The sequence below is a fragment of the Molothrus ater genome, chromosome 1 (genome assembly GCF_012460135.2).
Source record: "Molothrus ater isolate BHLD 08-10-18 breed brown headed cowbird chromosome 1, BPBGC_Mater_1.1, whole genome shotgun sequence".
NCBI classification, from domain to species: Eukaryota; Metazoa; Chordata; class Aves; order Passeriformes; family Icteridae; genus Molothrus; species Molothrus ater.
Window position 1 is genome coordinate 128,937,142 of NC_050478.2, and position 22,518 is coordinate 128,959,659.

General features: G+C 45.2%; 1 protein-coding gene across 2 annotated transcripts; it reads left to right on the plus strand.

Moving 5' to 3' along the window:
• The first annotated feature begins 1,623 nt into the window (after positions 1-1,623).
• Positions 1,624-22,295, plus strand: RRM2B (ribonucleotide reductase regulatory TP53 inducible subunit M2B). 2 transcript variants are annotated; one of them, XM_036406926.1, is made up of 10 exons: positions 1,624-1,904; positions 6,406-6,558; positions 7,979-8,095; positions 9,035-9,168; positions 10,708-10,802; positions 12,771-12,904; positions 18,194-18,298; positions 19,391-19,504; positions 19,978-20,148; positions 21,849-22,295. In XM_036406926.1, the coding sequence occupies exons 1-9, from the start codon at positions 1,797-1,799 to the stop codon at positions 20,128-20,130; spliced, it is 1,113 nt and encodes a 370-aa protein (XP_036262819.1). In that variant the 5' UTR covers positions 1,624-1,796; the 3' UTR covers positions 20,131-20,148; positions 21,849-22,295. The 2 variants fall into 2 exon arrangements, with proteins under 2 accessions (XP_036262819.1, XP_036262817.1); XM_036406924.1 differs by having other exon boundaries at positions 19,978-22,295.
• The last annotated feature ends 223 nt before the right edge of the window (positions 22,296-22,518 follow it).

Consider the following 22,518-nt stretch of genomic DNA (forward strand, 5'->3'; position numbering starts at 1 on the left):
TCCCAGGTGTTTCAGGACTTTCATAATGGTGAAACTCTTCAGTCTCCCTTTGTCCAGTGGCAGTGACAACTAACCAAATGAGTATGCTTGAATACTGTAGTCATGTTGGAAAATAGATTGTTGCCACAACCTATGGTAAGGTTTCTCTGCACAGAGACTGCAAGGAGACTTAAAGAAATTTTAGGCTTTAGACATACTGAAATAATTCACAAATTGATTTTCTGAGAGTGAACAGCGCGAAGCTGAAAAGCAGATTTCACTTTAATTTATAAATGAAAATTCTTCAATTTACCTGAAATGGCATTTTCATATACAAAATTAGAATTATAACCAGTTTTAAAAGGCAGCTGAGTTTGTTCCAAAAAGTAACACCTTTTGGGGGAGGGAAGAAAGAGCTAGGATGGTTGAAGCAGTGAATACTACATTTGCTATAGCAGGACAGCTGCCACAGTAGTGAGGAACTAAGGGAGGAATACAGCTTCCACCACCTATCAGGGAGCTTGTTCTAAACAGGACATTGTAGGTGCAGCTGAGTAGTCTGAAATCTTGCAAAATTGTGCATAATGCTGTATTTCATTTGTATGTGCTTGTCTGTATTTTAGTGTAGGGTACATAATTTAATTTTTATAAAACAAAGCTAACAGAAGTTGGCAGACTTTTGTGGAGGTGCAAGAACCGTCACATGCGGTTTGGTTAATCCTTTCCAGTATTTTTCTTTTTTTGTGCATCTTTAAGCACCATGTAAGTAAACATAAGGGCAGGCATTTAAGAAGTTATCTCCAAACACTTGAACAATTTTCTATTGCTAATTATATTAATTTATGGTAGATCTTAATCCCTGTCAGGACAGGGCATTTCCTTATTTAGGAACTCTGAAACAGTAGCCAGGACAATCAGATCTGGGGGCTAAGAAAACTGGTAGACCAGTCAATGTCATTTAATATGAATAGTCTGCTGCTTGTTGGTTTTGGTTCCACAAACTCATGCATCTCCCCCTTAAACCACCAGCAAGTTCTGTATTGCACACATCAATAGAATTTGTCTGTAAATGGGTCAGTTGGGTTTGCTCTACATCAATCAGTGTTCCTCTGATTGCTCTGGACAAAAAGCTGGAATCACTCGTACTCCATATACTTGGTATGAGTGGAGCTGTTGGATGTAAAGATTAAGCAGCTTGTCTAGGTATCTCTGGGAAATAAAACTTCAAGGATTTCTCAGAAATAACAGTACTCAGGTAACAGCAGATATTGTTAATGTGAATCCACCTTTTCTCCTTTACTTTTTATGTGTTCCTGCTGTGCTTTTAAGTAAGTTGCTCAGTCACGTGTTTCTGCTCCTCAGAAAACTCAATGGAAGAAAACCAGAACTGTTTTTGTGCTTAGTCACAGATCTCACCACGGAACTTTTCTTATCCTCTGCCCTGGTGAGGCTTGGGCGTCTCTCACAAGGCATCAAAAAGCCGCAGGAAACAGATGCAGCCCAGAGGAGCGCAGCTGGCCTGACTCCCCCTTCCCGTGCTTAGGAATGGAGAGAGGGGAGGTCTCAGTCACTGTGGCACTCAGGTGCCTTTAAAAAAAATACCCAAAATTCTTAACGGCACACGAATTCTTAAAGCGGCACCGAAAGTTGCCTTTCTGGAAAGGGGACACCCGAATCATTTGAAGCTCTCTCTCCTTGCAAGAAGAGGGAGAAACAAGTATCCATCGTACTGCCACAGACAGGCCCTCGCCGAGCGCGGCCAGGCTGTGTTTGTTACACAACTGCTGAGTCCGCCCCGGGGCGGAGCGGCCTTGGCCATGGCCGTTCCCCCTTCCTCCGCCGCCGCCCCTCCCGGTGCAGTCCTGCCGGCCATGGGCGAGCGCCGGGCCCCGGCGGCGCCGCCGGAGGCGGCGGGCCCGGAGCGGGTAAGGCCGGGCGGGGCGGGGAGCGGGGCCGGGCCGGGCCGGGCCAGGCGGGGGCTCCGGGAGCGGCGGCGGCAGCGCAGCCCTGTCCAGCCGGGCCCCGCGGCCTCCCCGCCGGGCCGGGCCGCCGCGGGGGGACCCCGGCACCGGGGACCCGCTGCTTCGGACAGCCCTGGAAAGGGCACGGGCCGTCCCCCCGCGCACTTGTCCCGGCCGGGCTCGGCAGGGCCGGAGCGCTCGGGCACCGCGGCCCGGGCAGCGCTGGCAGCACCTGCGGGGGATTCGGGCCTTCGAGCGGCGGCCGCGGGCTGCGGCACGGGGTCCGGGCAGTGCCGCCCCTGCCGTCCCGGGGGCTCTGCGACTGCCGGGGCCGGGAAGGTAGAGCTCGTCCTCCTGCCCCGAGCCGCCATGGAGGCAGGTGTGCGTGTTGGTGATGCTCCCGGCTTCCCAGGCCCTGCGGACCAGGAAGGTCTGCCCCTGGGAGGCGTCCGAGCTGCATTTTGGTGTCCCCAGTATAACCATGCTAAGCCGGGCTGAGGTGTTCAAGGAGAAAGGATCATCATGGCAGGGAAACCCACGTGGTCTTCCTGAGCCCTTGTGTCTCATTAGCACTCAAGTATCCAAAACCAGGTGTGCCACGTTAAATACAAGTATAAGAAACCCCTTACTCTGTCTCCCTGAACAGTGATGTGCTGTACCCATAGTGAAGTGCATGGTAGTCCTGTCATCCCCTCAAGCATGTGAAACCAGCAGGTGTTGTGCTCCTCAGATGCTGTGCAGTGCAAACCATCTCTCCCAGGAATGGTGATGAACTCACTGCTGGCATGGCCTGTGCTGCCCAGGGCTGGCCTGGACACTTTGGGAGCTCGTGGGATGCACATGTGGCCTCTTACTGGGGTGTGATGTGAGGGTTCATGGTCACATACCACTGTGTGTGTGTTCCACATCTCAGTGCTGGCTCTGCCAGCACCTTTAGCTTTTTCCCTGGCTACAGCTGTTGTAACTGTAATGCTTGCACAGCCAGCCCAGCAGCTTTAGCTGTTGGGGTGATGGTTGTGTGTATGTATGTTAATTATTTCCTTGTTTGCTGAATTTGAAATTAATGGGAGGCGTTTTAGTACCCCTAAGCAGTTATTGTTGTCCATTTGGTTTATTGTCATCACCAGAAGAGTTTTTCTCTCGCAGTTGCAGCATAACTGGGATATGATGTACTGGAGTGTGTCCAGCAAAGGGCTGATGGTTAAGAGACTTCAGCATACAGAGAGAGGCCATGAGTACTGGGACTGTTCAGTCTGGAGAGGACTCCAGGGGATTGTGTGAGTGGGTGAAAATACCTAGTGGAGGGAATAAAGGAGAACAGAGCCAGGCTCTTTTCAGTGGTGCCCCATGGTGGGACTAGGGGCATTGGTCACACACTGAAGTACAAGAGGTTGCATTTACGTGTGAGAAAACACTTGTTTTTCCTGAAAGTGGTCAGATGCTGACGCAGGTTGCTCATAGAGGTTGTGTAGTCTCCGTTCTTGGAGATACTGAAGCCTCATGTGCTTGACCCTGCTCGTGCAAGAGTTGGCCTGTGCCCACCAGCTTCAGCTCTTTTACACATTTAGATCATGTTGTCTGAACAGAACGAAGCATGTACACATTATAAACTGGGTGCCCTTTGTCATTATGGTGAGTGTTGACTGTTATCACAGCATTGAGAAAAAGATCTGGGGTGCTCATTGAAGGTAGTGTTGACTTAGGGACTTCTACCTTCTCCTGCCCCTCACACTCCTGCCAGTGCCCCTGGATCCAGGAAGGCAAGGCAGGGAATGTATTATGCTCCTTCAGCACAAGGTGGTGACTGCTCAGAAGCCTCAGCAGTGATCAGAATGTGCCACACGCTTGAAGCTGAGTTAGAGAGGATGGGATTGTCTTATAGCCACTGCCTGCCTGCCAGCCAATTTAGAGCACATGAAAGGCTCCTTTCCCAGCAGCCTACCTGTGAAACTCCTCTGCACCCCTGAAGGTGATAAGGGAGGTGAGATATAGGTTGAGCAGGAGGTTCCAGTATGTTCCAGTATACTCTCATTATTTGTTTGAGAGTATTTTCCTGTAACTGATCTTTCCTTTTCTGAAATGAAAAAGACCCAAACAACCAGAACTATCTATTTAACAAAATACTGGTACAGTTTCTAAAACTGCAGGCCAGCCAGCCTCACCTGAATCCCTGGAAAGATGATGGGATGGCTCATCCTGCAGTCCATCTCTAAGCACATGGAAGACAAGACGGTCATCAGGAGTAGACACTGTGGATTCACCAAAGGGGACTTGTGCTTAACCAATCTGATTACCTTCTATGATGGGACAATTGGCTGAATAGACAAGGTAGAGCAGTGGATTTTGTCTGCATGGGCTTTAGCCAGGCTTTTGCCAGTGTCTCCCATGGTACCCTCATAGGCAAGCTCAGAAAGCGTGAGCTGGATGAGTGGATGCTGAGGTGGATTGAGCACTGGTATAGTTTCAGGGCTGTCACTGGTTGTGTCCCCCAGGGTTCACTGCTGGGCCCAGTATTCTTTCACTTATCCATCAGTGACTCAGATGAAGGGGCAGATGCCTCCTCAGCAAATTCACTGATGGCACAAAGCTGGGAGGAGCAGCCGACAGGTGATGCTCCCTGGGAAGCTGGGAGCATCACCTGTACAGCCCTTCAGAAGGACCTGGGCAGGCTGGAGATGGGGAGAGGAATAGTCTGAAATTCAGCAAAGACAAATGCAGGTTTGGGGAGGAATAACCCTGGGGACCAGTACAGGATGGGGGTGACCTGTTGGAAAGCAGCTCTGCAGAGAAGGATCTGGGGGGTCCTGGAGGACAGCAAGCTGTCCATGGGTCAGCAGTGGCTGGGATAGCAGGGAAGACTTTTGCAGTGTTTCCATTTTCAAGGATGTCACTGGGTGCAAAAACAGATGGAATTGGCTGGATGCCATTCCCTGAGCAGGTGTGTGCTAAGTCAAGGTGCTGAACCTGCCAACTCCAAATTCTCCCAATTCCAGTGAGTTATTGAAGCCATCTATGGCCCGGAAAGTAAAAAAGTTCTTCAACTCTCATGGCCTTGAGCAGAAATTCAAGATGATGCTGGGAAATCTATCTCATGTAATCGAGTAGTATTTAGAAATAGAATAAATTGGTAGAATTGTAACCCAGAATATGCTTCAGTGATGTATTCACTGGGCATCTGGTGTATCTATGCCAGCTATGCAATGTGCATGGATGTTTGGGTTTTGTTTGTTTTTTAAAATGTAAATGGCATTATTTGTTTGAGAGTATTTTCCAAATTGAAGTAAAGGAATGCTTTTTATTATGTGAGTAGTTACAAGCAGACTGGGTAGGGAAAAGACTGCCTGATACCTCCAGGAAGGTAGAAAGAACGGTGTTCAAAACCTTCAGCTCCCCTTCTCTGCTGTATTATATGGAACACCTTGTGTACTGCCTGTGGTTAGTTATCCTCTACAGCAGTGTCAGTGGGATCTTGGAGCCAACCCAGCAAGGCATCCTGCTTGCTGAACCTGTGATCAGTGTGAGTCACCAGCCCTTCTGTAGAGCTTGCACCCTGCTGTCCTGACAGCTCTTCACAGCAGTTGTTTCTGGTGAGTGCTTGGTGACATGTCTGCAGGGATGCAGGGATTGATCCTGGGAGCAGATGTCCCCAGCCAGAGGTGAGGTGAAGGCCCTGCTCAGAGTGAGGTGAAGGCACTCTCTCTGCTACTTTCCACTGGCCTGTTTCCTAAATATCAGCTGTCCACACCTCCCCAGTTCGGCTGGGCTGGAACTCTGAAGAAGAGCTGTGCACAGATGTCCTCTGGAAGGCCACACAGGAGGATCAGTGTGGGATGGGTGACTCCAGGCAGAGGTTTTCCTGCTGCCAGCTGCTGGGAAGAGGCACTTTAGCTCCATATTGAGGGAGAGCCTCCAGACCCAAGCTGTTGTGTGGGCTGTCCTCACAGACTGCATACACAAACCTCCATGCTGAGACTCGCTGTGGCACAGGGCTATCCTCTGCCAATTAGGATTAGTTACTGTCATCTCCTGGCTTTCTTAAGGCAGTCAGTCCATCCAGGTCCTAATGGCTGAGCGTGAAGCAAATGGCTGGGAGGTACCTGGGCAGTGAGGCTGGTGGAGCTGTGCTGGTGGCAGCTGCAGCACCGTGCCGTGACCTCACTCGTGTCTCCGGTGTACGGGACCGCAGTGGCTGATGTCGGCCCGGGCAGATTTCCCCCTGTGTGCACACAGACAGGCGCTTCCTGGCGCCGGCACGGCTGGGAGGGGGCGCTTGGTGAGAGCTGTGCTGGTAGAGCCGGGCGGGCAGCGCTGCGGGAGCACTGATGGAGGGCGAGGGGACACCTACCCCAGGGGGCCAGGTGGGTGTCTGTGTGACACGGGTGAGCTTCAAACCACACCTTTGGGATAGTGTGAGCAGGAGGAATAAATGGCAGTAACTTCAACCAGAACTGTGCTTTATTTTCAGAGCTCGTCGAGTGCTGCTGAAAATGGCTCCGACCTTGATGAAGAACCTCTACTCAGAAAAAATCCCCGCCGGTTCGTCATCTTCCCCATCCAGTATCCAGACATATGGAAGATGTATAAGCAGGCTCAGGCCTCCTTTTGGACAGCAGAAGAGGTGAGCCCTGGGCCAGTGGGTTGGCAAAAGACAGACCACTGGGGTCCTGGCACATCTTTCCTAGCTCCGCTGCTGGCTTCTATGTTGCAAAAGTTGGAATTAATTTCATCAAACATCAGGTGCCAGCACGAAAGCAAAACTCCCTTCATTGACAGTGGAAAGCAAACTGCTTCCACAGGGTGATTCAGCAGAGCTGTTTTAGTTGCTTAGTTTAGGCTGAGATGGAATTTTGTCCTGGCTTGCTTCTCTGGTTATAGAGAAATCCTAAGTCAGATTGCTCTGATTCATGGTCAGACAGCTCCTACCGTGCTGTGGTCTCTGAACCTGCAACTGACTTCTTGCCCATGTAAGATGCTTTGGAAATTTCATGCTGTTCCTTAATATTAGGTACCTAAATTTCCAGACAGACAGTGTTAATTTTGCTAAAAATGCATTTAGCTGACTCCTGATTGCCCTGGTGAGGTGCTTGCCCCATGTTCCAGTGCAACCTCTAAAGTTCTTCCCCAAGGTTGCTGGTTAGCTGGACCTGAGCTCATTTGTGGGCAGTGGTCTGCAACTGCAGAGGAGTGAGATGAAAGCACTGGCAGCCTCTAAATAGACCAGAAAACATCATGGGATGATGAGGAGCTGCTGTTTGTGGAGGTGGTATTTCATTGCCTGGCTGGGAAGCTTGCTGCCCTGTTGCAGCAGATCTTCATTTAAACTGTTAAAGAAAAAGCATTTGAACTCCTGCCTTACCAGCATTTCCCTTTTACTATGTACTGGTTCCTTCTTACACTGTCCTACCATCTGTGGGTGCTCTGCATTTTTCACATCTAACTCTACTTTAGTGCTGTTTTGGTTCAGAAATCCTACAAACAGAAAAGGCCCATGTGAAGGAAGCTGTGGTTTTCTCTCATGGCTGGGGTTTGGTCTGATAGACAAGAACAGTTGCACAACATTTGCTCCACACCATTCTTTGACAACGTGGAGGCTGAACACCTGCCAAAGGCAAAGTTCCCTCAGTCCATCTTTTGACATGCTTGGGTCTAGCTTTCTTGGAGTATCAGCATTTATTTCAAGTAAAATTTAAGTGTCTCACAATGAGCTGTGGCTATTGGTGTGTGTTCATACTTGTGGCAAAAAGATACTAAGGGTTTTCAAAATCTCATTTATTTATTCAATAGACATCAATTTTCATTCCAAAATACAAAAGTGTTAACTTGTGAAACAAGTACATGATGTTACTGTTGCAGAGAGAGGCAACAGTACTGCAGTGTCTCTGTTGTCTTTTACAGTCACAAGTATTTAAATTCCCTACATGTAAAGATTTGAAAACAAATGCCAAAACTCTGCCTCAGTCACTTGACTGGGCTACTTGTTTTTACAGAATGATAAATACAGAAGGAGAATAATGTTTTCCTTTTTTTCTTTTCATTAGGTTGATTTGTCAAAGGACCTGCCTCACTGGAACAAGCTGAAAGCAGATGAAAAATACTTTATCTCTCACGTTTTGGCATTTTTTGCAGCCAGTGATGGAATTGTAAATGAAAATCTGGTGAGAAAGACTTACAGAGGGCTTGAATACTTAGTCGTGTTATTGTCTTATTAACTTTTCATTTTGGCTTTTTCACATTAATTCATAGGTTTATTAAATGTGTACTTTTTTCTTTCCACCTCATCTTTGTCAAGTGGAACAAACAGCTTGTTTGTCTGGGAACAGTGTTCTAGTTAAATTGGGTCAGCTGTGGTCATCAGGACTCCAAATCACATCACCATTTTTAAGTTCAGTCCCTGGTTGGCTGTGGGATATGCATTTCTGAATGAATTAATGTAGCCCCATATTTTTATTGTACTCATGTTAATTGAAAAGTAGGGAATACAGACCATGGCTGTGCTGTGTGTTCCTCATTTTGGTAAAATCTGTTTTGTTCTCACTGAATGGTATCCTAGAATCTCTTTGGGCTGCAAGTGGGTGCTGCTAAAAAGGTGGGGAATTCTTCCTGATATCTGTTCTGGGCTGGAGAATATCTTATCACAGGTTAGCAGTGGTATCTGTCTGCAAATGCCCAGTTTAAATCTCAAATGTTTGAATGTTTATAACATTTGAATGTTTATAACATGTAGTATATATGTGCATGTATTGCATGAACATGCCTTATGTCATGCTCTTTTATATTTTTAATGATGAACACAAAGTCGGAGGCTTTGTTCAGTACTGTTTAGTACTGCATTATTTTGTAGTTCTTCCCCGTGTATGTGTGTCCTCATGCTTCAGCTCTTAGATGTATTTACTTCTGTATTTACTTGCTTTATTTTCTTTTTTATTTTCTTCTGCACCACAGCTGTCCTATTGACATGTCTGTGAACAAAGTAGGACAGAACTGCTCCCATCCTGTCTCTGTAGCAGAGATCTGTTGTCTCTCCTGTTGAGCTCAGAGCAGTGTCATGCAGGACTGTTTTGTTGTACTCATTGCATGCTTTCTGGTTTTGGCAGGTGGCACGTTTCAGTCAGGAGGTGCAGATCCCAGAAGCTCGTTGTTTCTATGGCTTTCAGATTCTCATTGAGAATGTTCACTCAGAGATGTACAGCTTGCTCATAGACACCTATATCAAAGATCCCAAGAAGAGGTAAACCTCTGGATGTGTTACAAACCTGTGGGAAATCTGTGGCTGAGGCCAGTGCCACTGTTGTAGGGCAGCATGGCAGCTGTCTCCTGTTTTCATACTGACTTTCTGGGGAAGTTGGGGAAGGTTCCTTAAAGCTTTCAAGGCCTGCATGTCTGTCCCCCAAAATGGAAAGGAGTGTTATTGACCAAGGCTTATTGTGGGAGTATCAGAAGGTTAGTTAATATGTGTATAAATCTTTTATTGCTGGAAGCATGGAGTATGGAAAAATGTTAAAGGTTAGATGGGCTCCTTGAGGTTATCGTGCTCCTGCAGTGCTTGCTCTTACATCAGCAAAGCATCAGCCTGAGGAAATTGAGTGCTCATGATCAAAGTGGTGTTTCCAATATACAGCAGTCAATGTATTGCATCCTTTTTGTCATCAGTGCTTTTTAATGCAATTTGAACTGCATATTTTTGAATGATTGACTTCACCTTTTTTGTCTGAAGAGCTTCCTAGTCCAAACAGGACACATTTGAAAAGCAGCACTTTCCCTCAGAGACTCCATGGTGATGGTCAGGCAGAGCTTGCTTTCCCATCATCACGTGTTGGTGATGGTGGGAGGACTGCAAGGTTTGCTTTCAGGTTTTCAGCATAGGAATAGAGTCTGTGCACACGGGACTTGTCCAGTTTCTTTTGTGTAGCTGGGCAAGATGACATTTTGCTCTGTGGATAGTCTGAAGTAGCTGGCTTAAAGTCTGAGAGAGACTGTGATCTGGTGGGTGAGCACTCCTGGGATGGGATGTTTGAGTTCACAGCCTTCCTCCCCTGAGCATTTGGGGATGTTGCATTCTGTACATTTACCTCCCTCTGCCCTTTTTATCACAGATGACATCATGGTTAAACCTGGCAGGCAGCTAACAGCACACAGCAGCACACAGCAGCTCACTCACTGCCTGCCCCTGCCCAGTGGGGTGGGAGAGAACTGGGGAGAAAAGTAGAACTGGTGGTTTGAGGTAAAGGCACCTGGATAGGACAGGAAAGGAAAATAATAATGATAATGATAATAATAATATACAAAACAAGTGATGCACAATGCAGTTGCTCACTGGCCCCTGGCCAGCTTTCCCCTAGTTTATATTCTGAGCATGACATCATCTGGAATATCCCTTTGAACCACTTGGGGTCTGCTGTCCTGGCTGTGTCTCCTCCCTGCTTCCTGTTCCCCCCAGCCTGCTCACTGGTGGAGTGGGGTTAGAAGCTGAAGAGTCCTTTGTGTAAACACTGCTTAGCCACAACTAAAACATCAGTAAGTTATCAACATAATTCTCATTCCAAATATAAAATACAGCACTGTACAAGCAAACTAGGAAGAAAATGAACTCTATCCCAGATAAAGACAGTACAGATCACCGCTTCTTTGGGGTGGGAGTGGTCTCTTACTTGGGTTTGTTCAGAGCCTTGCGTAATGGCATCCTCTGTCTGGAGGAGCTGGAAGGGACAACCAGGGCGGATTTACCTAAATCATTATTATGATGTTTTGTCTCTGTTTTCTTCTATAGGGATTTCTTGTTTAATGCTATTGAAACAATGCCTTGTGTTAAGAAGAAAGCAGACTGGGCTCTGAAGTGGATTGAAGACCGAGAATCCACTTTTGGTGTGTAGCTTTTTATAAATTTGTTTCTATTGCATATCACAAACTGACCTTCTGTGAGTAAGCTGCACCCCTGGAACATGAAATTAAATTCTCCACAGATGTAGTGACTTCTGGGTCTCTGGTTTAACTAAAGAACTAGAAGTAAATTCTGGTGAGCTTGTATGTTTTTATCTTCAGGTAGAGAAATAAAGTAATGGCAGTGCCCCCTGAAATCATGTTATGAAAAATGCTCTTTTTTTATTTTTATACTGATACCCAGTATTCATTTATACTGAATAACTCTGGTTTCCTCAGTTTTTGCTTGTAGACCTTATTTTCTGGTTTTGATTATTTCTTCTAGTTGGTTCTTATTTTTCACTCAGTGTTCAGAACTGGGCAGCTGAAATTCTTGCAAGTCCAGGTATTTTCTGTGTTCATGTTCCTATAGAGAAATCCATGTTTTTTTTTTTTTTTGTAACTGAGACATGACTGAGCCTGGACAAAAACGATTCAAGAACCATCTATTTCTGGTGTTTCTGGTTTGCTGTTGGAACCAGGTTTCTAGTTTTTCTATCTCATTTCAGAGCTGGGACAGTGGCTCAGCTTCCATCAGTGTGCTGTAGGGCATCCTTAGAAGTGTTCTGCATTCAGCATTACAGTGTTGACTTGGAAGGGTCTCCTGTAGCTGAAATGCATAATGGGTGCACTCTGGTGAATTTTTTAAAGGAAACATCCTCTATATTTTGAGAAAGTGTAGGAGATGGAGAGATTCAGCCTGGTGAACAAAATAAATCTGAACATCATTCTTTTGCAGCATCTGTTCACAGCTCGTGTTTGAGAGAGGTTCTTTTTTGTAGCTGTACATTGTTCTGTCCTGGCTCCCACTGCCTCCCTGGTCTGGCTTTGCTTGCTTGTGTGAAACCCCTTCATCATCTCTTTGTTTGGCTCCCAGCAAGTGTGGGGTGTGCCAGGAATCAGAAAGTTCCCTAACTCAAAAAGCAGTGTGCCCCCTGCTCCCTGCCCCCAAGCTTAATGCATTTTATCCAGATAAGTAATCAGTCTTCTGCTTCATTAAACCTGTATTTTATAAGCAGCCTTTCTCCATTCCTCTATAGCAGTAGATATTTAGTGTTGCCAGAAAAAAATCTTTCTTTAATAACTTCTGTGATACTTGTAAGTTGGTATTGCTCTCTGTGCTTTTTCCTAATTTGAATTTCTTCTGATCACCCAGTGGTTGGCGTTTGTATCTCATAGAGGAACTGGAACATCTGGCTACTTTAGGCTATTTTTTAAAACAAAATTCTGTGCAGTTCTTATTGGGAAAAGGCACCAGAACTTAGTGCCAAAGCTCTGCATGTCAGAACATGCACAATGAGTCTGTGAAGTTGTTTGAAGTAGTGCACATGGAGTGTTGTGGCTTCACTAAACAGACAGATGGTCTTGTAGTCTGAAGAAATACATTCCTGTAGAGAACAGGAAGAACTGGTACCAATAATGCCTTGCTTTCTTTGGATTGAAGGTGGGATAACACAAGTAGTTATTTGTGTCTTGACTTATTTTCTGTAGACTTTCACTCCTTTAAGAATATGGTTTATGTAGATTCCCAACAAGAAGAAATTGTGGTGTAGGATTTTTTGTTTAATTTATAAGAGATTGGCCCTTTTTTTCAGTTTTGGCTGTCAGTTACACAGCTGCTTTCCTGCCTTCCAGGAGAAAGAGACAGTGGAGTACTAATGTCTTGGTCACTTTGGACAATTACCTTCTTTTCCTTCTGACCTGGTTCTTCAGTTATGCTGGGGTTATTATGGCTGAGTGCTGTGCGATGTGTAGACCCACTGTACATCAGGATCTGCTGACAGATGTGGTCAAAAACAGCATCTGGTGCTGCAAGGGAGATTGCTTTTCTCCAGCATCACTCTGTCTGATGCAAATGGTGCCTCTTGCTGATGAGCAATTTGTGTCTAACAAAAAATGTATTATGTTAAACAGGTGAGAGAGTGGTTGCCTTTGCTGCAGTGGAAGGCATCTTCTTTTCGGGTTCCTTTGCTGCTATATTTTGGCTGAAGAAGAGGGGCCTGATGCCTGGATTGACTTTCTCCAATGAACTTATTAGCAGAGATGAGGTAATGTGGCATAACCTACACACTATTTGGGAAGAAAAGTGAGTTTCCAGGGTGAGGGTAGAATTATGTTTATGAAGAACCCGTAGTCTTGACAGAGGAAAGAAGCAGACTTTTACCAATAATTATAGAATCATAGAATCATTTAGATTGGAAAAGACCTTTAAGATCACTGAATCACACTGTTAACCTGCCACTGCCAAGTCCACCCCTAAACCATGCCCCTAAGTGCTACATTCACGTGTCTTTTAATTACTTTCAGGGGTGGTGACTCAACCACTTCCCTTGACAGCAGTTTCCATGAAGTTTTTTGTAATATCCAATCTAATCCCCTGCTTGATGCAACTTGAGGCTATTTCCTCTTGTCCTGTTGCTTGGGAGAGGAGGGCGACCCACACCTCACTACAGCCTTCTCTCAGGCAGTTGTAGAGAGCTCAGGTCTCTCCTGAGCCTCCTTTTCTCCAGTCTAAATACCTCCATCTCCCTCAGCCAATCCTCCTAAAACTGGTGCTCCAGACCCTTCACCAGCTTTGGTGCCCTTCCCTGGACTCACTCCAGTCCCTCAATGTCCTTCTTGTAGTGAGGGGCTCAAAACTGAACCCAGGATTCAAGATATGACCTCACCAGTGCCGAGTACAATCACTGCCCGGGCCTTTTGCCATGCTATTCCTGACACAAGCCATGATACTGTTGGCCTTCTTGGCCACCTGGGCACACACTGGCTCGTGTTCATCTGCTCTCACCAGCACTCTCTGGTCCTTTTCCACTGGGCTGCTTTCCAGCCCCTCTGCCCAAGTCTGTAGCACTGCAGGGGTTGTTGTGGCACAAGTGCTGGACGTGGTGTTTGGCCTTGTGGAACCTTGTACCATTGTCTTCAGTCCACTGATCCAGCCTGTCCACATCCCTCTGCCTTCCTAGCCTCCAGCAGATCAACATTCCTGCCAAACTTGGTGTCTTCTGCAAACTGACTGAGGGTGCACTCAATGCACTTTACCACTGATAAAGGTATGAAACAGGACTAGCCACTCAGGCCAGTAACATACATATGTATATATATCGTACATAACATAGCACAACTGAGCCCTGGGGAGCACTGCCTGTGGCAGCCACCAACTGCATTTAATTCTTACCATGTTTTTTGGCCTGGCCATCCAGAGAGTTTTATAACCAGCAAACAGCACTGATGAACTTAAAGCCTGGGTGCCTCTGGGTCCCTCAGCAGAAATACCTGTTTTTAAAGGGAGCAAACATAAATACTGGTGTCCCAATTGTGATTTAACCCCAGCCAGCAATCAAGCGCCATGTAACTCTCTCACTCCCCCACCAGTAGTGTCAGGAGAGAATAGGAAGGTAAAAGCTGGAAAACTCGTGGGTTGATATGAAGACAGTTTAATAGTCACACACACGAGCAAATCAAAACAAGGAATTAATTCAGTGTTTTCCATGGGCAGATGTTCAGCTATCTCTAAGAGAACAGGGCCCCATCAGGTGCAACAGTGACTTGGGAAGACAAATGGCATTACTCCAAAGGCACCCCACCCCCTTCATTGTTACTCCTTCCCCCCATTTTATATACTAAATGTCACATGGTCTGGAATATCCCTTCGGTCAGTTTGGGTCATTTGTCTCAGCTTTGGACAGGTGTTGTGTCTCCTCCCAACCTCCCATGCACCCCCAACTTCCTCACCTGGGTGGCAGTACAAGAAGCAGAAAAGGCCTTGGCTCTGTGTAAGCCCTGCTCAGCAATGGCAAAAACATCTCTATATTATCAACCCTGTGTTCAGCACAAATTCAAAACATAGCCCATACTGTACTTGAAGAACACCAACCCTACCCCAAAACAGCACACCAGCCAAAACCAGCACACCAGTGTATATAGTATTATCAAAAAGATGGACTTTTTAGATTGAAGGGGATGTTTGTTTTCCTGTGCTGTGAAGGGAGGCAAAGGCCCAGCTGCTCAGGGGATGGGGTGGAATTGCATGGTCCCCAGCTGCAGGGGGGGGTGGCTGGAGCAAGGATCTGGATAATGTGTGATTGAGACTTGCTGTGCCTCAGCTGCTTCAGGCAGGTTCAGGTGGGCTCCAAGTAACACTCCTCACTTGCTTCTGGTTGTGGGTCCCAGAGCTTGCAGACAGCCACCTGCATCCATCACCAAGGCAGCTGTGGCAGGTTGCTGCAGAAGCAGCAGATACCACTCCTCTCCATGGTCTTGTGTTGCTGCACAGCAATAGAATCTCCTGGGAGGGGGCAACCACAGATCTGCCTTTGAGGAGAGTTGATCTTCACTTAAGATGTGAGGTGTCTGGGGGGCTGCAAGTCAGCACACCAAATATGACAGACCATGTGCTTACAGGTGCCCCTTCTTTGCACTGCTTCCTTCTTTCTTTTTCCTTGCTCCTTGCAAGTTGGCAGCTGTTGTTTATGGCTAGGGACTGTGCACTGCACTGCTTACATCACTGTCAGCACTGAAAAACTAGAAAGACCAGTTTTGTATGCAGTATAAACATGCTAGTGGTTGTAACTTAGCTGAGTTGGTCTTAATGTGTAAAGAGCATTTTTATAATGGAAGTGATTTTCATGGGTTAGATAAATTGCTTTGAAATGAGACATCTTAAGATATGTCTTTAAAAGACACTTTTGAAGAAAGTGATATGAGTAAGGAAAACCAAATAGTTCTTCAGCCTTCACCTTCCTTGTTTCTTTTGTGAGTCATCATGAACTGATCCATTTGAGTGAGGTAGGATTTGTTTGTTACAAGGATCACTTGCAGGTGAGTGAATGTAACTGTACTTTTCTGCAGAGTCAAGCACCAAAAGACTAAAATTTTCTTGAGCTCTGCTGGCATAATTCCAACTGCAGTTCTGTTATGAAGGTTAAAGCTTGGTGTACAGAGCACCTGCATTGAAACCCAGTGGCAGTAAAAAGAATCCACAGTGGAAAACTACAAACTTTTGATGCACCTGGACAGATAAATGATCAACGCTCAATGTGTTTTTTGAGCTACTGGCTCTGCTCCCAGGCTGTTGTTGAGCTGGTGCATCTCTGATACTGAAAGGTGCAAAGCTGATGGGTGCACCAGTCAGCAGAGCACATGGGTTCATGGAGAAGCCAGCCATGTCCTGTATGGTGATGTTGCCCTGGATAAGACCATGGGAAACCTTGCAGCAGGCAGCTAATGCAGTTACTAGAGGGGGGGATATTTCAGGGCTGTTCCATGACCTTAATCAGAAGGATTCTATAGACTTTCCAGAAAGGTTTTCACAGAATCACAGTACTGTTAGGGTTGGAAGGGTCCTCTGGAAATCCAAGCAGGGTCACCTGAAGCAGGTGGCACAGGAAGGTGTCCAGGTGGGTTTGGAATGTCTCCAGAGAGGGAGGCTCTGCAATCACCTGGGCAGCCTGTTCCACTGCTCTGTCACACTTGATGTGAAGAAGTTCTTCTTTGTGTTGAGGTGCAACTTCTTGTGTTTTAGTTTACAGCCATTGCTCCTCATCCTGTTGCTGGGCACCACTGCTAAGAGTCTGGCACCCTCCTCTTGGCACCTACTTGTCCTGGCTTCAGCCAAAGACAGGGTTAATTTTTTTGCAGTAGCTGTGAGGGGTAGAGCCTGAAGTTGTGTGGCTAAGACTCTACTGTTATTGGGTACCATCTCAGGTCATTGACAGGGGTGGGGAAAAGGGACTCCCTCTCTTGCTCTTGAGAAGAACGGTGTTCCTTCCAGTGGGAAAAAAATGTAATTGGGAAGAGCAGGTGGGTGTTTGTTGTGGGTTTCCATGTAAATAGCTTCTTTGTCTTACACATTTTGTTGTTCATATTGCTGTTAACCATTCCTTTTGTTATCTCATTGCTGTTTCCAGTAAATTGTTCTTACCCATCCCACGATTTTCACGTTTTGTGCCTCCCTTCACAGAGCAGGAAGGGGCAAGGGGAGGCCAGGGGTGTCTTGGTAGGGGTGGGGAGCAAGCAAGTGGCATCTGGTTTGGGAGAGTCTTGGTAGGGGCACTGAACTGGGGAGTACCATTCCTAGACCACGACACCGCCTTTGAGATAATTATATGCATCAATAAGATCCCCTCTCAGTGTTCTCTTCTCCAGATTAAGCAGACCCAGCTCCTGCTCTCTCTTCTCATTAAAAGATGCTCCAGACCCCTCATCATTTTTGTGACCTCTGCTGGACCCTCTCCAGTAGCTCCTTGTCTCTTCCATACTGAGGATCCCAGAACTGGACACAGCAGTCCAGATGTGACTGGGATGGGCAGAGGGAGAGGATCACCTCCCTTGAGCTGATGGCCCCACTCTTCCCAATGTTCCCTGAGATACCCTTGGCCCTTCTGATCACAAGAGCACTGCAGGCTCAGTCAGCTTGTACCCACTGAGACTCCCAGGTCTTTTGCAGCAGAACAGCTCTCTAATAGGTCAGCCCTCAGGTTTTGTTTTGACCCTTGTTAGTGATAATATTGGATTGTCTTGTAGCCCATAGTCTGCCAAATTCTTTCTGATTGGTTTTCACTCTGGATGTGCCCTCTTGGTGTTTATTGGCTGTAATCACCACCTTGCAGTTGAGAGGAGAGATAGTAGCACAGTGCTCCTTTAGTCTGGCAGTGGTAGGTATGGTTGAAGCAAGTTAAAGAGAAGCTGAGGTGCCTCTTGGAGCAGCTGTCTGGGGTTGCTTGTCTCCTGATATTTTGTTACCTTGGCAGGAGACTTTTCTGGAAATCCTGGAAAGGAGCACAGTTTACTAGGCTCTGTGTAGGATAGCTGAGTGAAATGAGAATGAGAGTTTAGTTGGGGAAGAGATGATTTGTTAATCTTGGGTTTGGTGGCTTTATTCTGAATCTGCATTTCTGAAAATGCTGTTGGGAGAAGCAAGGGAAGAAATGCTACTGAAAGAATTTAAATCAAGTATCTCAAAGCAAAGAGCAGGTAAACAGCCTGTTTTAACTCACAAGTAGTTTTGCAGGTCTTGATGTAGAAGTCTTCCAGCAAAATCATCCCTGACAGGAGGCAGAGACCAGCAAGGCTCTGTGTAGGATCACTCACAGTAGAGCACCCCTCAGAAAAGTTTTACCTGAGAAACCTGTATACTGAACATTATTTTGGCACAGGTGTTAGATTTGAGATGTTACTGGATGGTAAACTACAAGTCCACACTATATGTGATAACATTAAGACTTTCATAAAAGCAGGAGGCTGGGAAACTTCAACCCAAATGACACTGCCTGAAAGTAAGAGCAAACTATGTGGAAGAGGGAAAAACTGACTGTGTTTTCATTGTTCTCTTATTTCAGGGTCTGCACTGTGATTTTGCTTGTCTAATGTTCCATTATTTAGTGAACAGACCATCAGAAGAGCGAGTATGTGAGATCATCGTTAATGCTGTAGAGATTGAGCAGGTAATCCTGGCTGTGACAACATTGTGGGCAGCTCAGGCTCAGTCTGAGGTGTGAAAATAAACAAATTAACTTCTAAGTTTTGGGATTCCATGTTTGATTCTTGGCTCAGGCTTGATTCCTGATGCATTATACCATTCCTTCCCTCTTCCTTAATGGTGACAATAAGAGTCAGAGACTTTCTGATTCAGTTGTCAAGCAACTGGGGCAAGCTGAAGCTGGCAGCTGGTTTTCTCCTTAATGACAGAAAGGAAGAAAGGCTGTCTTATTTGATAGTAAATAGAATAGTTACAGTTGGAAGGGACCTACAGTAATCATCTAGTCCAACTGCAGCTGTCTCTTAGACAGGAGTTTGTTTACATCTGTCCTTTCAGGATCGTTGTCTCTCCCTATTGTATTCACATCTCTGCTTGTCCTCAGGAGAAGGCAGGGTCTGTTCTGGCCATGGGTATCATGCTGTCTTCTGGCTTTCCCTGAGGTTGATGTCAGGTTCTTTCATGTGAAATGCTGCCTTTCTGCCGGCACGAGTTTCTGCATGGCTGAGTGTTTGGCAGGATTTTCGTTCAGCTTTCTTTCCTGCTGTTATCTAACAACTGTGATGATGACAAATGTTCCTGCTTTGTCTCACAACACTGAGACAGGTATGCATTGGTGCCTGAATATTCACATGAGTTCAGCACTCATATATATCACTGCCCTCTGATCTGTCACTCTAGTGGCTGGAAGCCAGGAAAACTGGTGATTTCTTGATCTATCCCTGCTCCCACTAGTAAGGTCTGTAGGTTTATTGAAGTTGGAGCTTAAGCTTACACTGAAGCTTATGCTGGGGGATTGGAGAAAAGCAGATTAGAGAGGCAGTGATAAAAATCTTATGCCTTTTCCAGAGTAACAGGCTAAAAATAAAGGAATATACAAACAGTTACTGAAAACAGAAGATATTTGTTGAATTTAGTGATGCAAGTTATTTATTTAGACAACTTCCTGGGGAGCCTGGAACATCACAAAGTATGTTACTGTGAAACACAGGTGTCTTCTCTCTTTTTTTTTTTCCTTAAATTTCATTTCTCTAAATGTCATCTGTATTTTAACTTCTAGGAGTTTCTAACTGAGGCATTACCTGTGGGTTTGATTGGAATGAATTGCACCTTGATGAAACAATACATTGAATTTGTTGCAGACCGGTTACTAATGGAGCTTGGGTTCTCAAAGGTAAGAGATGCAGTTGCCCCAAATGCTGGCCTGCCAGTGCAGCCCAGGAGAGCTGTCAGCACAAAGCACTCCCTTGTCATGCTGGGGAGCAGGTCATATTTAGCACATGGACTTCCTGTGAGTTACAGCTGAAACCACAGCATTCATACCTATGCTTCACTGTAAAAGAGCAAGAACAATTTAGGCCTTTGTTTCCCTTCAGCTGCTCAGCAGGTTTGTAATGGGAAATATAAGCTGTGGTCAGATGCTGCAGTGCTTGAAGAATAGCAAGCACCTTGCACAAGTGAGCTAAACCACAGACCAAACTCCTGGGAGTGGCAGTGCTGAATTTGCTTAGGTAGGGGTCCATAGATCCTCTAGGATATTGCAGCCAGAGGTGGTCTAGTTTGAAAGAGTTTGACAGTTTTGTTTGTGGTGGGGTTTTTAAAGCATTATTTCCCTGTCAGAATCACCAGTGTGTTTTCCTTCCCCAGGTCTTTAATGCAGAAAATCCTTTTGATTTCATGGAGAATATTTCTCTGGAAGGAAAAACAAATTTCTTTGAGAAGCGGGTTTCGGAATATCAACGTTTTGCTGTTATGGCAGAAACAATGGACAATGTCTTCACTCTGGATGCAGATTTTTGACAAATTGGCAAATGAATGGTGACTGTTTCCCTCTCCTCATCTCCCTTTATGCTGTGAAGTTGACTTAATTTCTTCTCATGGAAATCAGAGTCTACTGGGATATTTTTCCTGAGTTTTCATGTTGTTTGTCAGAGGAGTAAATATATTTCTATCTGTCTCATTTGAAAAAAAAAAAGGGGGATCATTTGTAAAAACTTTCGGCTTTGTAAAAGGATGGCCTTTTTAAGATTCCCTTGACTCATCTGCTGTCAATGCTGTCTTTAAAAATGACATGGAATGGATGCTACTACTTTTTAAGACTTTGGTAGTGTTTTAAGAAAGCAAACTGCATATTTACCTCATGTTATGGTATTTTAATCTGAAAACCAGCTGAGGTATCACTCCATGTAAAATGTTGCTATAAATTAATTTCCTCTTTCCTGTTTTCATGTTTATAGATTTTGTATAGAGTAAAAGCTCTTCTGTTTCATCCTGTTGCAGATACAGTAATAATTGAATGTGGGAAAACATTATTGAGGTCTGAATAGTAATCGAATATTATTAAACCTGGGAATTATGGGTAATGTCCCCATTAACCTGGATTCTGGTCTGAAAAAATTTTTACTTGGGTTGGAAAACTGATGGGTCTTGGTAGGCATTTAATTCAAATACATTTGATTCTTGTGTTACAGCTGTTACTGAACAGGTCAGTGGACTTTGAATGGTCCTTGAAAAGGCACACCTGTTAACAGTGGAGAAAAACCACATCCTATAGTTCTTTGGCTTGTGCTGCCTGTTTTCCCATGCTTCACTGATCAAGTGCCTTATTAAGCAATCTGTAGTTGTATTTGTAATCATCTGACACTGAAACAGCCAGCTCTGGGTGTTGTCCATCTCCCCTTGTCGTGCTGGGTGGTTTGATATTCTCCCCTTCTTGGCTGCACTTGTGCACTGAAGGGGTGAGAAGACATGCCATTCCAAGGGATTATTCCTTGAGGTGCTACAAACAGACTCCTGGGGCTGTAAGGAAGCACCCAGTAATGTATGAAGGTACATCAGGTTGTGTGTCTGATGTGAGTCATTGAACCATTGTCACAGAAGAGCTTCTGAAAGAAGGTATTAAACATTTCAAAAACAAACCAGAAGTAGTATGGAGTAGCAGCATCTTACAAAGCACTGTTTGGTTTTTGATTGTGTGCCTGAAAACTGTTTGTAATTTTTTGATACCACATGGAGAGAATGGAGTGATTGAAGAGTGGTTAATGCACTGCAGTGGTGCTTGGGGTGGAAGGGATACTATTCAGCTGTACCTGGCTTATCTGCAAATAAGTAGGCTCTTTTTTCCAAGATAAGTGAATATACAGGAGCTAGACAAAGGGTTCTGCTTTATTAAACCCAAGCATTTTTCATAATATTCATAATTTTGTGGAAGAGCTTTTGTAAGTCTTACGGTTGCAAATATCTTATGCTGCTTTTGATATACCTGGCATGAGCCAAACTGACAGCCCATGATGGGTTAGCACATGTGTTATTTCCCTGCCAGCCCACATCAGCCATAGTCCTGGGTACCTGAGTTCCATGGAACAGGTCCACTGCCTTAGCATAGTTCCCAGTGAACAACTGTCCCTGCTGTAAAAATAAGCAGCAAAATTCACTCTTGTTTTTTTAGTCTCTTTTTAGTAAAAGATCAGGAGTATGTACTGAATATGGAAATGGAACAGCTTTTTTTTTTTTCCTAGAGAAGAGCCTGCATCATTTGACATAAGGTACTTGGAAGAGGGCAGAGTGGAACATTGAGAATACAGAGAAAAGTTGGAACTGGTGGCCCTCACTAACATCCTGGAACTGCAAGAGAACTGTGGACTCAGAGGGAAAACTCAGTGCCTTTTGGAAATTCTGAGTTGATAGGGCAGAAAGAGAAAATACTGTAAATGGGTCTGTTGTTGGAGTAATGGAAGCTATTATGTCACTGAAAGTACTAAAAAGTATTTATTTTGAGTCTTGTGAATTATAATGAGAGTATAGAGAGCGTTCTAATATGAAACTGCAATGTGCTCAGGTTCTGTAAATGTCTATGAGATACCAAAGTCTGGTACAACGGCTCCCACTCGATTTGTATGTAAAATATGTGTGTTGTTTCAATAAAATCTGAGTGTGGGGAAGCCCATGCCTTCATTTATAAGTTACATGCTTCCTTGTGAAATCCAAAGTGATAAAATTGGGATATGACAAAGTCAGTATTCACAGCTTTTGGATTGTGGGAGAAAGTTGTGAGTGCTCCATATATTGTCTTGCACTTTTTGGAGCTCTTGACTTGCTCTTTCTTGTTCCTGGAAATAGGTTTTGCAGTCTAGTGAGCAAACAAGTGGGTTTGGTGTTTGTTTGCTTTGTTTTGTTTTCATTTGGTAT

Bases quoted from the DNA above. Each gene is read 5' to 3' on its own strand.
- RRM2B (XM_036406924.1), top strand. From the start codon at position 1,797: ATGGCCGTTCCCCCTTCCTCCGCCGCCGCCCCTCCCGGTGCAGTCCTG. The intron at 8,096-9,034 runs GTGAGAAAGACT...TGGTTTTGGCAG, and splicing joins GAATTGTAAATGAAAATCTG to GTGGCACGTTTCAGTCAGGA. The intron at 18,299-19,390 runs GTAATCCTGGCT...TTTAACTTCTAG, and splicing joins ATGCTGTAGAGATTGAGCAG to GAGTTTCTAACTGAGGCATT.